At 34.7% G+C, this 15,160-nt stretch overlaps 2 protein-coding genes and 1 pseudogene across 2 annotated transcripts in view; 1 reads left to right on the top strand and 2 right to left on the bottom strand.

Annotated features, from left to right (window-relative positions):
• The window catches only part of LOC133193247 (receptor-type tyrosine-protein phosphatase epsilon-like), a 65,562-nt gene extending 63,207 nt beyond the window's left edge, over positions 1 to 2,355 (bottom strand). Inside the window, exons 1-2 of the mRNA XM_061329206.1 lie at positions 2,343 to 2,355; positions 1,888 to 2,117 (exon numbers count right to left, since the gene is read on the bottom strand). Coding sequence (XP_061185190.1) covers positions 1,888 to 2,117; positions 2,343 to 2,355 — 243 coding nt within the window. The remainder of the gene's footprint in view (positions 1 to 1,887; positions 2,118 to 2,342) is intronic.
• A 240-nt stretch (positions 2,356 to 2,595) lies between these two features.
• Positions 2,596 to 4,207, top strand: LOC133193246 (uncharacterized). Its single transcript, XM_061329205.1, has 3 exons — positions 2,596 to 2,636; positions 3,387 to 3,497; positions 4,015 to 4,207. The coding sequence occupies exons 1-3, from the start codon at positions 2,596 to 2,598 to the stop codon at positions 4,205 to 4,207; spliced, it is 345 nt and encodes a 114-aa protein (XP_061185189.1).
• A 5,306-nt stretch (positions 4,208 to 9,513) lies between these two features.
• On the bottom strand, positions 9,514 to 10,879 carry LOC133193245 (uncharacterized; annotated as a pseudogene).
• Positions 10,880 to 15,160: the final 4,281 nt, after the last annotated feature.

The raw sequence follows: 15,160 nt of genomic DNA, 5'->3' as shown, positions 1-15,160 counted from the left end.
TAACTGCATCAATCACATGTCTTACTATTCCAATGAGGCGTTCCCATGCGCCACCCATATGCGAAGAGTGGGCCGGGGTGGATTAAACTTCCAAGTAGTTCCACACTCATAAAGGAAGTTTTTGATTTTACCATCTTCTAAGGTGAGTCCAGTTGAAGCGATTTTCAGTTCATAGCACCCACGGAATTGGTTTCTTGATCTGAATGAATTTGGGTAACTTTTCCTCGAATGGCTTCAAACCGCTTAAAGGCATTGATAAATGATGAAGAGCTTAACTCCTCCTCAACTTCAATGTGACTTCCTCTAGTTGTAAGGCAGGTAAATAAGATCACCCATCTTTTCGAGTTTGCAGATCCTCCATGTGTCCGACGAGTAACTACCTCCCATGGACCAAACGTATCTAGGCCAATGTAAGTGAAAGTGGACTAGGATCCAAACGATCAGCGGGAAGGTCTGACATTTTTTGACACAATAGCTTTCCACGTAATTTTCTGCATTTGACACAGTTGTGAAGTATGGATGAAACTAATTTTCTGGCTCCTATTATCCAGAATCCAGCACTACGAATCGCTCCTGCTGTTAAGTGGCGACCTTGATGTTTACAGAGTTCATGAGAGTAACGAACAATCAACAAGGCCATATGTCTTCTGGGTATTATCACTGGACTTTCTCATTGATTGGTAAAGAATTTTTGTTGAGACGTCCACCGACTCCCAGTATTCCATCTTTATCCAAGAATGGTGAAAGAGGTAAAATGTTACTATCTAGGTTACTGGTAGAGGTTTTTCTTTCAATATGCACTGAATTTCTTCTAAATACACTTCATTCTGCACAATTTTGATGATTAGGTTTTCTGCTCTGTCGAAATTTTCCACAGTTCTTGAATCTTCACACACATGCAGGGGCTGACAAATAGATTTTTCAAGTACTTGCCCATGGGCAAGTACATTGTAAAAATGCACTTGCCCTACCTGAATTTTAACTTGCCCCACCATAAACTATGAAAATAGGAAGACAAAAAGTGATTAGTACAAGTGCCAATTTCCACTTAAAACTAATACTTATTTTTTTTTTTTGAAAAAGTCACTTGCCCTCGGACAAGTGGTTAATAAAAATTCACTTGCCCATCCCCAAAATTCACTAGTCCCAGGCGTTGGCCAATGGAATTTGTCAACCCCTGATATGCCAACCAGAACATTTACTGTCTCTTTGTTTAAATGAATGTGCTACATGTTGAAGTTTTGCGATAAGATTGTGCATTTTGCTGAGGAATCAAACACGACTCGAATTTTGCTTGGTTTCTTTGGTTTGTAAACTCCAAACAATGGTAAGTACCAACACTCTTCTCCATTCTGTAGAGACGGTGCTATTTCTGCATGATGATTCTTGAACAATGCATCCATAAATTCCACAAAATGTTTTTTTTGTAGAATACTTCTGCAAAGTGTAATCTAACTATTTTGCTCTCTTACTAGCTTGATCATAGTTGTTTATTAGTCTTTGACGGTCCTTACAAAAAGGAAGTGGAGCTTGCCAATGTCCATCAGGATATGATCATCCATAGAAAGTGCCCCCCTTTTTATATCATTTTTTTTTTCTCTCTCTCTCTTTGAAAAACACTTTCACCAATTTCAGTCTTTGTACACATGTTTGTTGAGGTTTCATTTAGGATTTTTCCTTGGCCTGTAAGTTACTGTTGCAAGGTAGCATCAGAGTTGGACGGCCATCAGGTAGAACACAAGTTTTCATGACATAAATGACATCTGGTTTATGGGTTTTTCCCAAACAAGTCTAACCAATGATAGTCCAACTAAGGGACAGTTTTTGGGCATAGTATTGATTTCCAAATCCAATGCGTTGGTCTTAAACGTGATGTGCTTTGGTTACATCCCTTCCCATCAGTAACAGGATTTCTGCATTAGGATCAATTGGAGATATGTGATCAGCAATGTCATGCAAATGTTTATAATGTAGGGCTATGTCTGGGGTAGAAATTTCCTCTCTGACTTCAGGAATTTCATCACACTCAATGATGGTAGGTATATCTGTACAGTTTTGTCCATCTAATGACTCGACAACTAATCCATGAACTTTACGTCCTGACCTTTTAACTTTTCCTGAACAAGATGTTAACAAATAATTTGTCATATTTCCATGAGTGTCCATAAGATCAAAGAGTTCTGGTTTAGCAAGTGTTCTGTCTGACTGGTCATCAATCACTTCATAAATTTTCACAGATTTTTGCGAACAGTGTCTTGGGTACACATGCACTAGAATGGTTTTAGCACAAGACTTTCCTCCAAATGCTTGTCCACAGACTTGTGTACACTAAGAATTCACACCTAGGTTGATCATGTTTTCAGAGTCTAAAACTTGTCTCTCAGTGAAATTCTCCCCGCCATAGTTTCTTAAAGGGTATGAAGTCTTAAAGGTGAACTGAAAAGGTTCTCAGAGTCTGTTTAAACTACTTATTTAGGAAGTTGATACCTAAATAATGATTATTTTTTTTACCCCGTTGAAAAACAGGTAAAAATTTCTCAAATCCGAAGCTCAGGTAAAACGGTCCGATACGAGTTATCTGCCCTTTAGTGGAACATGGCGACGCCCATAATGTACAAGTCTAACGAAAGTGACACGTACGAAACACAAGCAGCACTTGTTTCTGTAATAAATTTTTGACCTATATAGTATAATAACACAAGGTATCCAACTTCGTATTACACGGAGTACCCCCCTCCCTCGGAATCGCACTCATTTACAATTTCAGAGGACATGCACTGGCAAACTGTTTATACCTATGTCTTCTACGATAATTTATCTACACAACCATATATGCATGTAGCATGCGTTTTCTTTTATCCCCGTAAACAGCGTCAAAACTCTGATCGCCGAGTGGAAAAGTCGAACTCAACCATGAAATGGTATGTGCTAATCCCGGGCAGAGAGCAAAATTAAAGAATGAGTGAGTTTAAAAATTCAATTCCAGTGTTTAAATATTGCAGTGAATAAATACAATTTGTTTACCTCTCAATTTCCTTTAAAGCACTACGATATTTTTCCGATGTAATTTTAAAAAACAGATTTTTAGCCAATCAAAATCTCTGCCCGGGATTAGCACATACCATTTCATGGTTGAGTTCGACTTTTCCACTCGGCGATCAGAGTTTTGACGCTGTTTACGGGGATAAAAGAAAATAAAGACACGCATGCTATATATGGTTGTGTAGATAAATTATCGTAGAAGACATAGGTATAAACAGTTTGCCAGTGCATGTCCTCTGAAATTGTAAATGAGTGCGATTCTGAGGGAGGGGGGTACTCCGTGTAATACGGAGTTGGATACCTTGTGTTATTATTATACTATGTGGGTCAAAAATTTACTACAGAAACAAGTGCCTGTGGCACGAAAGTATACCTGAAATAGATTCAACCCTTAAACTGACTGTGCAGCCGTATCAATACGAGCCAATTAAAAGACAAGAAACAACAAGACAATGACGATGAAAGTGACTCGGGGCAGTCGGGCACAAGGCAGCGTCCATAGTGATGATGAAATCTCTTAACGACTGCCGTCAGACATGCACTGGTAAAAAGTCATACATGTATTTTAACAAAGTAGTAACTAAAATTATATGAAATGATCAGCATAAAAAAGTTAAAAAAGCATAAAAAAGTTTAAGAACCTTGTATTTAGAGGTACATTTTAAGTATACTGAATTTAGGATTTAGTACTTCATGTACATATTGGTATAGGTCCTACATGTAAACTCAATAGGACAGCTGGTGAAGGACGAGAATAAATTTAAAAAAAAATTAGGGTTTCAAAGCCTATGGAGATATAAAAGATAGTATGAATTTAAAGAAATTTAATTGTTAAATCGGATGACATTTACTACTAGGTATTATATATGAAATATGATTTATATCGTTATATTCATGAAAAGTATACTTTATTTACATGAATGCTAAAAAATTGCAAGTATGGGTGGTTACTTCTTTGATTTTGGGATGCAGGTGTTCCTGTAAAAATTGTATTACTATGCCAACTGCAAAAGAATGCAAATGTTGCCTTTTTTATGCTGCTATTGAGTCAAGGTTGGAAGAGAGAGGAGAGACCTGCATCACAGAACATGAGGGTTTTGCAGCAAACTGTCTCAACAGATGGGTTTTAGAGACATCCTTTTATGAATATCTAGAAGAACATTGACCCACTTGAAGAAAATGAATTAGTACAAAAGTAGGTTTTTTTTTTAAAATTTAATCTTGATAATACAAATAAAGAAGTACTATTACATGCATGTAAATACCTCTGGTCATTCTGATTGAAAGGAATATTTAATACTGTCAGAAATAATGACAGATATACTTTATAATTCTAGAAAATATTTTAATTGCCATCTTTTTAATGATCATGATTTTATGTCAAAAGATTTGGAATAAAATTAAGCAATTGTTTACGTGTAAGCATGAATGTTTGTGTGTGGAAGGGGGGGGGGGGTGTACCTGGTACTGCAACTGTAAAGACATGTATTATAGATTATACTTTTCAAATAATAGTTTATTTAAAACAAAAACAAAAACAAAAAAATCACTGAATCTAACTGTGCAAGTGTTGTTAGTTCTGATTATTTTTTATTTTTTTTTTCTGTTCTTAGTGTTTACAGGCATCTAACATATCGACGATTTGTGCGATGGATATAGCAATGTTTGGGGAAAAACAACAGGAAAATCTTGCCATCATGTGAAGTAACAAAGATTAGAACTGCTTTTCCATTTCAGCAATAGTGGGTTTAGGTATCCAACAGTAATGTCCTAGGTACACATATTTGGGGAAAAAACCCAATGGAATCTTTTTAAAGGATTGTAATATAAACAAGCAACTTCATTATCCCTGTATTCATGACCCAAAAGACATAATTTTATTTTTACAAGCTTAGGAAATTATTGATGTTTACAAGTTTAGAAAGTTATTTACATTTGAGCACTTTGTTCATGATTGTATGGTAAGCTAACATTTTTTATTAAACCAACAGATATGGCGCTCCACAAGTTCTGATTTTGGGACATATTGGTATGAGGATGCAGTTGGAGCAGAGCAGTTCACCATGGCAGGCTAACGCGTCTCTTTCTGAACGCACTGTACGAACCAAACTCCAATCTCACTTTGATCACTTCTTGCATCAAAACCATTGCATAATCTTTAAATAAACAGAGAAATAAAGAGCCAGGTACATTAGTAGTGCAATTTGGCCCTTCTTTGAAAATTAAAAATAATCATAAAGAAATGACTTGAGAATGTACACTTTATAAATATATTAACAATTCTTATCTATCTTTTATAGTTTAGTTGCAATAACCCTCTGAAGATGGGAATGTACTTTATTGCATTTAACCGCTTTGAGCACTATGACGTCATTGATGCCGTCAATTTTGCTTTATATTTAAAAAAAAAACTTTTTTGTACCATTGTATTTTATATGTAAAAGATGTTAAACTTTTTACGTACATTACATTGTTTATTTACTTCAAAGAAAATATTGCACAAAAAGAACGTTTTAATTGAAAGAATTTATGACCTCCATAGTGTCGATTCATCTGAATATCATATCTGCAGTCAAAATTGCTTGCTTACTGTGCAGTCCGTTTTTCTCCACAATTTTGTTTTTAATTTTTTCCCCGGAACGTTAAATAAAAGATAGACAATGCAAAAAGATCATTGAAATTTAATTTTATTAACAAACAAGAACAGTAAAATATAACTTTCTTTAGCATTAATTTTGACCTATTTGCACTTAGGTTCAAATTATAATATTAAAATACCAAAAATCGCCCTTTTCGAGATTAAAAACAACAATTGAAAACAATATTAAATTATTCATGCAAAATACAACAATGGGCAACCAAAAAAATGGACAGGAATTACATGTATATAATCAGGATTTAATGATACATGTATTACTAACAACTCAGGCACGACGTATCGGGGGGTGGGTGGGTGGGGGGTTGTCCCCCCTTTTTTAGTCATTACCTTTTACTATTGAGAGTGTTCACTGAAAGGCTATTAGCCCCCCCCCCCCCCCCCCACTGTTTGTTGCAGCTTAGTTAAAATCGGAGTTAAGTGGTAATGTATGAAAAAAAATGATTGTGGAGGAAGTTGAGAAGTCGTCCCCCACCAGATAGGATTTTCGAGTTTGATTTTGACCCCCCTTTTTTATTTAAATCGATACTATGTGTCTGCAACTTAAGAAATATCTAGTAAAGATCATTGACTTTAGAATCCTAAAATTCTAAACTCCAAGGTTTGTTTATAGTAAAAACATATTATAGGTTAGAGTCAGAGGCTCTAGGTGACATGCCTTCATCATTGTCACCAGTATTTTCTTTTAATATACGATGACCTTACAAATTGATCTTTGAATCTGGACCACTGACAAAGGTGTCAACTAACGAAGAATAAATCAAAATCATCTTCCTAACTTCATCAGTGATTTTCAACAATGAAAAAAAATAACTAATCTGACTTTGATTTTTATAATTAATAAAAAATACTAATCTGACTTTTGTATTTTGAATTTCATAACAAATAAAAACACCATTGTCCAAAGACTTTTTTAACAACCCTTGTATACAGCATTATTGACACGAATGGCGCAAACTTAGTTACATATTCATCATAGTTGAAATTGTTTGTGTACAGAAAAAAAGTAACGGCATTTTAAATTAATTAACATGTACATGAAGTTTAAGGAAAAACAAATGAATTTTCAATTAAGAGCCAAAGAAAAAAGAATACAGTCTTTTTGTCACAAATGATGTTAAAGTTATAAATTGTCAAGTCTATATTCGTTGATGCTATTAACAAACTAGAAATATGTCCATAGGACATGAATGCCCCGCCGAGGGTATATTAGTAATGCAACATTTAAACACAAATTGAGAAAAGTGAGGTCAATGTCAGAGGAAAGGTCAAGGTGAAAAAATATTGATGCAGATGAATAGCTTACATTAGTATGTATCAGCATATGAAGTTTGACACTAATTTAAGAAAAGTGAGGTCAAGGACAGGTCAAGGTCAAAAATTGTTGATGCAGTTGATAAGGTTACATCAGTATGTATAAGTATATGAAGTTTGATAAAAATATTATGGTTTCTTTAAAACTGATCTAAACACTAATTAAAGAAAAGTAGGTCAAGGTCAAAGGAAAGGTCAAGGTCAAAAAATATTGATGCAGTTGAATAGCTCTCATCAGTATGTATCAGCATATGAAGTTTGATAGCACTATCTTGAATGGCATCTTTAAAACTGAGCTAAAAACTAATTTAAGAAAAGTGAAGTCAAGGTCAAAAGAAAGGTCAAGGTCAAGAAATGGTGATGCAGTTGCATAGCTCTCATCAATATCTATCAGCACATGAAGTTTGATAAAAAATATCTTGGATAGTTTCTTTGAACAGAGCTTAACGCAAAGTGTGACGGAAGGACAGACGGAAGGACGGTAGGACGGAAGACGGACAGGACAAACACTATATGCCCCGGCCCTGTTCATGGCGGGGCATAAAAATCTTTTTAGAATAAATTAGATCTACTATGCAACACGAGTCCATCTTTTATACATCGACCTCGAATGGAGATGGAACATTAAAGTTTATAGTATCAATACTCCTCAACATTAATACACGTACATGTATCAATCAGGTTCATGTTGAATTTATTCCTCTGGTGGTTTCAGATTTAGAGCCTGACTGTTGGTCATTTGGGGACAAACAACACCAAGAAATTATAATTTGAAATCTGAGTATTTTTGTGACGTAGCATTGTTTTTGAAAGTGTGTGTAGGGGAGGGGGGGGGGGGACGGCAGCCTGAGAATTTTTTTTTCAACTTTTCAACTTACCCGAAAGAAACTTGACGAGCAAAAAAAAAATGTACACTATCGAAAATGTTATTTCGTGGAGGGGGGGGATAACTTTTTACAGTACCATTTTTTTTTATTTAACTGCACTGCAACAAAAAGATGGGGGACACTTCAATGAACATTTGCTATGGTAAAAATTATGTCTGTATGTATTTGTGGATTATAAATTTTATAATGCTAACTATTTTCATCTCTCTCTTAAATGGAAAATATCTTCCTGGAAAGTACATCACCTGAGTTGGTGGCGATAGGGGATTTCAAAAGCAAGGGTCGTTCGGGGCACCTGCAGATCCCCAGTAGTTTTACTTCCCCTATTTCTGAGATTTTCAGTATGATACATAAGCTTATAAATAGTGTCCTTCCTGGTTAACTTTATTTTTGCAAATGAAATTAAATATACAATATTTTGTATATTTTATTTGCTAAAATTAAGAATATCAAGAATGACAATAACCTAAACGGGACAGCCAGGCGCCCCCTCCTACAAATGAGTATCAAATTATATAACTATATAATATAAGAAGATATTTTTATTATCAATATATTTTGATTAAGTAAGAGTCAATGGATTTATATTTTGGAGAGTTTTTACTATCCAAAAAGGGGGAGGGTGTAATGACTGAGTTAGAATTCAAAGACTTGTGCAAATAAAGATAATATGAATATATAATATTATTAATATATATTTTTTTCAGCATTTTAGAATTTCTTAAAACTACATGAAATTGTCGCATTCAGAAGTTTCCATTATAATGGGTATAATTTTAGTCATTTATTATTTTCATCTTAAATTTTCTAAAGGAAAACTTTATAGGTAAATTTAATTCCCCCTTACTCTTTCTCCTTCAATTTACCCTCATTTTTTCATTGTTTTTAGGAACATATATATTTATATACTCTACTGTTCTCAACTAAGTATCACTTCAGTTGTATTTTTGAAAAGACAAAAAATCATAATAAATGGATTTCTAACTGATGTATAATATGTATATGAATTTAATTCAAGGATTTTCATTTATACTAGGTATATTCTTGTACAAATAAAGCTTTCGGAAAAAGGGTGGTTAGTGCTAAAATATTTTAAAAAATCACCTTTGCATTGAAAAATGTAAACTTTCCAGTACATGTATTTTTACAGACGTAAATTTGAGATATATTACATCTGAGCGCTGTTTTCTTTTACTATGAAATTTCTTAATATTTTTTTTATAAATGCTTGATTAAACAACGGTATTGTTTATAGTGAAATATCAAACGAAATACCAAAATATGGAGAAAACTTTTGGCACGTCACTGTACGTTGTTAATGTAAACAATGACGACGTCTATATTTAGAGTTAGCTATACAACCTAGAGACGTTAGGTTTTTGCCTTAAAATCCACATAAGATGTCTTTATAAAAAATCATCAACCACAATAACATTTCAATTATACCCTTTTACAACACACTTTCTAAGATTTAGACGTTATATGTATACATTGTATATGTAAGTATGTTTTGCTTGTTCCGGATTGTCCTTGCCTGGAATGAAAACGAAAAGTAAAACAGGTGGTCGCGACAACGAATTTTAAACAACTGAATTATTAAATTAATTCTTTATATCATTTAGATTCTCTACAAAGTAAGCATGGAATGCCAGCTCCATTTCTGCCTTCTGGATGTGACACAGAATATATTAGCTCTCCACTTTTGTTTACAGCTTGATCCCGGCTGGAGTTTTCATTGAAGTGCAGGGCTGCAATGTATAGTCTGGAAAAGAGAAGAACAGTGGAATTCGTGATTTATGATTAAAATCATGAAGAAAGTTATTAGCATTTGAGTTTTGAATAAAAGAAAAAATACTTACCGGGCCTTCATTGTAGCATTAAAAAAATGCAAGGATTCAGGTTCAAAATGACACACTACATTGTGGCAGGCTTCAAGTGCTGAAGTTTGCTCTGCAGGGGAGGGTTTCTTAATGTCTTGCACCAACAGTCTGCCCTTAACAACTTTTTCCATCTCCTGGAAAGCTAGACTACCTGAAATAAGGATACATTTTTGTAGTTTAGATCAATATTGCTTCATAACAATGTACAGACTTTCATACATTTATGTATTGTAGAATATATATGTCGTATATTTATACCGTATGTATGCAAAGTAGAGGCTCAAAAAGATTTTCTTTTTCAAGCCCATGCTTATGTAGTTACCTTTCTTGATCCAATCTCCAATCCTCCAGGTCACCATGTAAGCAATTGGGGAATCGGTTTCCATGACCCTCATGAACAGCAGTGATATGGTTGAGGATAGACAACCATTTCACAGACACCAATTCACCACCTCATTCACTAGATGCCGCACACCATTACAGGTGGTTGAAACTGACCGGGCCCAATCACCCACTTGCTTGTACTTCTTTTTCTTCCCATAGATTCCAACTTTTTAAACACCCCTACAAAAAACAAATAATTTTTAAATGATAAGTATATATAGCTATTCAGGTATATAACTTTAATGAGGAATACATGTACCTAATGCATTAATGAATTGTATAAAACAATAATTCATCATGTAAACTGAGTTTACCTTTGGCCATATGCCACACATCAAACCAATGGCTGATGTTACTTCTTTCTTTTCTCATGTAAGCTTTAATCTGGGGATGTCTGTCAGTAACAAGGTCACTAATAACTACTCCCTCCTTTTCCACTCTCTTAAGGCACCTCGCCAAACCTTCCATTTCCATCAAATATGAACTTCTGACTTCATTGCTCTTAAAAAGTTAAGGATATATTGTTTTGAAAACTTAAACTCATTTTAAACATGGCATGATATTCAGTATTCAGTGTTGAATGTCAATATTTTTACTTTTGGGCAATAAATATATGCATGCAAGAGCAGTAAAGTAAAAAATAACAATAAAAGGTTTCGCATTCTACTTAATTGAACTAGTTTAATATCAAGTATCTGTCTCAGCTCCAGATTCATCAAACTATATGATCCATATTTAGCTGTGTGTCCTCGTGAACAACATCTAGCATCTCCCCCAACAACTACAGATACATTTTGTTGTCTTATTACATCAAATATTGCATCTTGATGTGCTTACCAAGCCCTTTCAACAGCTGGTACAAGAAAATGCTGTTGGATGTTGTGATAAGTTCTCTCTGAGAAACAGGATATATTAGCATGTTGAAACATGGTCAAACTTTGATTTGTGCTACTGCTACTAATCAGAATTGCTGCTGATAAGACCAAGTTTCCAGTAGAATTGATCCAGTGAAGGGTTGTGATCCCCATGTGAAAGTCTCCCCACAGATACATACCCTGGTCACAATCAACAGAGTTCCAACTATGGTTTTCTTAATGTCACACTTCTGTCCACACATTGAACAAATCTGGAGAAGCTGGTCTAAACATTCTTCAAATACAATACTGTGCTGACCAGTGACTCGAAGCTCTCATCAAGGTCCTCAGGTGCATTCAATGAAAACAGTATTTCAGTTTTGGTACCAGTGGATATTGTACCGGGTTGAATCTCTGTCTGTATAGAGAAATGCCTGCGTTTCTAAAATTCATGAAGTAAAATCAAAATGAGACTTTTGAAAATTATTATTTAATTAAAATATTATCTCTATTATAAATTGATAAATTCAAAATGTTCTGTTTCAATCAATAGCAAATCAATACAAATGAAACAAAACTTACCACCAACCCGTAAGTAGTCTGTATAGACATTTCAAAAGTCATTGAGTTTGCTCCACTTTGACAGCTTGCTTTTGTGTTTAGAGTCTCTGGGCTGTCCTGAAACTGGCTAGGAGGAGTAAGAATAATCTCTGCATCTTCATTAAGGTTCTGAGCCTGATTAAGATTACAAATGTTATTAAAGTTTACCATATAGTGATAATTTTTTCAGTACGGGTAACGTTATATATATATATATATATATATATATATATATATATATATATATATATATATATATATATATAGATATAGATATATTTCAATTCGTTTATTCACCAAGGCCTCATAGGGCAAGAGTAAAGTTCATTATCAACACTGTATGTTTTCATTATATATGTAATTCATGCAGGTATCGTTATTTAGACAAATTTGGACTAATCTACTTTCTACACCAAGACTTATTATTTAAAAAAATATGGATGCATTAAAATTCCGTAATCCATTTCAAAACTTAAAAAAAAAAACTTCTGTGAGTGCACTTTTCTCCAGAACTTTCGATGCCCCGCCTTGTTTTGGTACATAGGACACATCTACATCTGTTGTTTTCCTTTTATGGCCTTTAATGGCTATAGTATTCAATAGAGTATAGTCAAACATGCTAGATATGGCATTTTTTTAAACTGGAGTCGACTATACCCCCATGCATTGCGCTCTGGAAGACTCAATTATAAAACAGTCTGTGGTAAATGCCGCTCGGAAAGCTTTGAATGTTTGGATGGCCAATAATTAATGTTTCCATTAAAGGCCATAATTTGGGATCCTCGGGGAAAGCAAACATAGACACACCCTGTCCGTATCGGATATTACAGTTTGGTGCTTCACACAGCACCATATTTTATTTTTCAATCCCCTATCGTCTGAAGCATGACGTTTCAGCGTCTGTAGTTTCAATATGGCGGATTCGAGTCAAGGGGCATAACTCGCACAATATTTTAGGTCAGATTTCAGGTGTGACAACTTTTACCGTAAATATATCGGAAATACATTAACATATAACCGAATAACTAATATCCTTTAAATTCTGTGATTTACTTGAAGATAACAAGGGGTAAATTAAATGAACGTGAAAAATCTTTTCAGTTGACCTTTAACTATTGTCCTGGTCACATGTAATGGGGATGTGTGTTTGCTTCCACATTCTCCACACTGCACATCAGAATGACACTCTTCTTGTTCATGATCTTTTCAACAACATCTAAAATACAATTTTTTATCTTTCAGGATCTTCCTCTGGTCATCAAATGGTTTTGTTCTGAAAGTTCTGCATCGTTCTAAGGAATGGTTTGTCTTATGTAGTGGACACTGGTTTTCTTTTCCCGAGTAACGAAGAATCTGTGGTTGTCGAGACACAGCTGTTTTCCTGCTTGAAATTTTTGTCACAGTGTTTCTGCATGTTTAAGTTTCTCTGTATAAGCAAAACTGGGTTTGTTCTTGATATGGCTTTGCTCACGAATAAAGTTTACAAACACATGAAATGGGGGAAACACAACATGATGTTCACTTATGTATTTCACTGCTGTATTGGTCCATTTTTCTTGAAGTTGTTATGGAAGCTTCATGACGATAAATGTCACTCCTGTCGACGCATCGAAGTATGCAAGTAATGACTAGTAACGGATATCTTCTTTTGCAGCTACATTTAGGATTTCATCCAAAATATCAGAGAAGTCATAGAGACGACGATAGTCTTTTGATGTAATAGGAGCAAATGAGTTCAGTTTCGTTTTTAACGCAGATTCTACTATTTCAGGACAACCAAATCTCTCCTCTAATCTTTGCAAAATTCTCTCATGTCCATGCACTGGATTGCTCGCACTTGCGGCTTTAATGCTGATAATCTGTTGTTCTGTTGATAGACTAGTGAATTTGATAAGAAAGTCAAAGTCTCTCATAACAGATTTTAAGGTTGCTTTCCAAGACGGTTAGAATTCAGGTTTGTCGTTAAATTTGATGAGACGTGAAAGCATCAAGTCTTTTTTCAAGGGATAAAGAGTGAAATCTGAAGTCACTGCTTGTCCTGTATGTATACTTTGTACTACGTAATCAGTTTCAGGGAGAGATAATACGAATTCAAAAAAACCACGGTGTGGTGATCCGGAATGTCGGATCACCTCGTCACGTGATTGCGTGAAATCAACATTAAACTTGAATGATTCACATTTGGGTATATAATGAAATGATTTATGGAATTAAATTCTGGGCATGATCAGTGATGGATCAGACGGTAGTCACCATCTTTTAGGGGGGACAAAACCCAAAGGTGAAATCCATAAAGAGGGAAAATGTGAATGACCCCTTCGAAGGAAACTTCTTTGTTTTTCTTTTCTTGTGCAATATTTGTATGTTGATAAATACTTTTTAAGACTGTTTGCCTCCCTGTAAAATCGGGGGGCTATTTTACTGTAAGTTGAAACAATTTTAAAACCGTTTAAATAACCCTTTTTCCTTTATAATTATGTAAGTAATTAAACAGTATGTGGACATAAACTTGGGTTTTCCCAGTGAACCAGTTGATGCGACAAGGCTACAACTGTTTAATGCTCTTGCACCTGAATGTCTTCCGCCACACGAGTTGCATGCGTGGTTGAACCTACAATTTGGGTAAAACCTGCATAATTAACCCGCATTATAATAATGGCAGTATTGAGTAGCATTAGTACTAGAAGATAAAATGGTTTGTGTGGCTGGGATTTGGGTACTAGATAAACTAACATTGCCTTGAGGGCTGGAGCCCGTGTTAGACTGTTGTTTGTGATATATAATAACCACAACTCGCGGTTAATTTGTCCCAAGGAAGAATTATGTTTGGCTTTTGAGTAAAGGAAACTGTTCATCGTATTTAAACCAGCCGGGGGATCGGGATGCCGCTATTCGTACATCCCGCATGTATTTTAATAATTCCTGTGGTCTGGTTCTATATTTATAAAGCATGATACTCATGAAAATAATGAATACCGAAGTCCATTTTTCAATTCAAAGAAACGTGTTTGACTTTTATTTGACCGGGCACGTAGTACCGTTGCGTATTTGAATTTGACCTTGTATGTCTACATATATGTAGTCGACCAGTTTCCTGGCGGATTTTATGTGGAGGGATAAATCATAAACTGGCCCTCCATTTTGAAGGACATGTGATAATCTATTAATATTTTAACTTCCATAAAAAAGAGTACCTACATAGATTATAGACACCAACTGGAATTCATTCTGTATAAATGTTTGTTACCATTCTTATTCTGAAAACATACCATAAAAAAGGGAACGGAAAAGAAAGTAAGAGAAAGAAAACATGAAAGAAAAAGAAAATAAAATATTTCGCGTCACAGTAATGTCTGTAGAAGATTGCTTTGGCTAATTTCATACCACTGACTATAGCTCACAACCGGTTGTTTATCTGAATATTATAATATATACAGAGCCCGTGCGTAATAATTTCCAGATTAGAGGTCTCACTCTTGGTCGACTTTGAAGTTTATTTTTTCCTCAATATCATCAAAAATGTCAAACACAACCTTTTCATTC

This window comes from Saccostrea echinata, unplaced genomic scaffold, assembly GCF_033153115.1.
Source record: "Saccostrea echinata isolate AGI-Se365-2 ecotype Australia unplaced genomic scaffold, CSIRO_AGI_Sech_v1 ptg000027l, whole genome shotgun sequence".
Taxonomy (NCBI): domain Eukaryota; kingdom Metazoa; phylum Mollusca; class Bivalvia; order Ostreida; family Ostreidae; genus Saccostrea; species Saccostrea echinata.
Note: the sequence above shows the minus strand (reverse complement) of the source record. Positions and strands in the feature narration are given on the sequence as shown.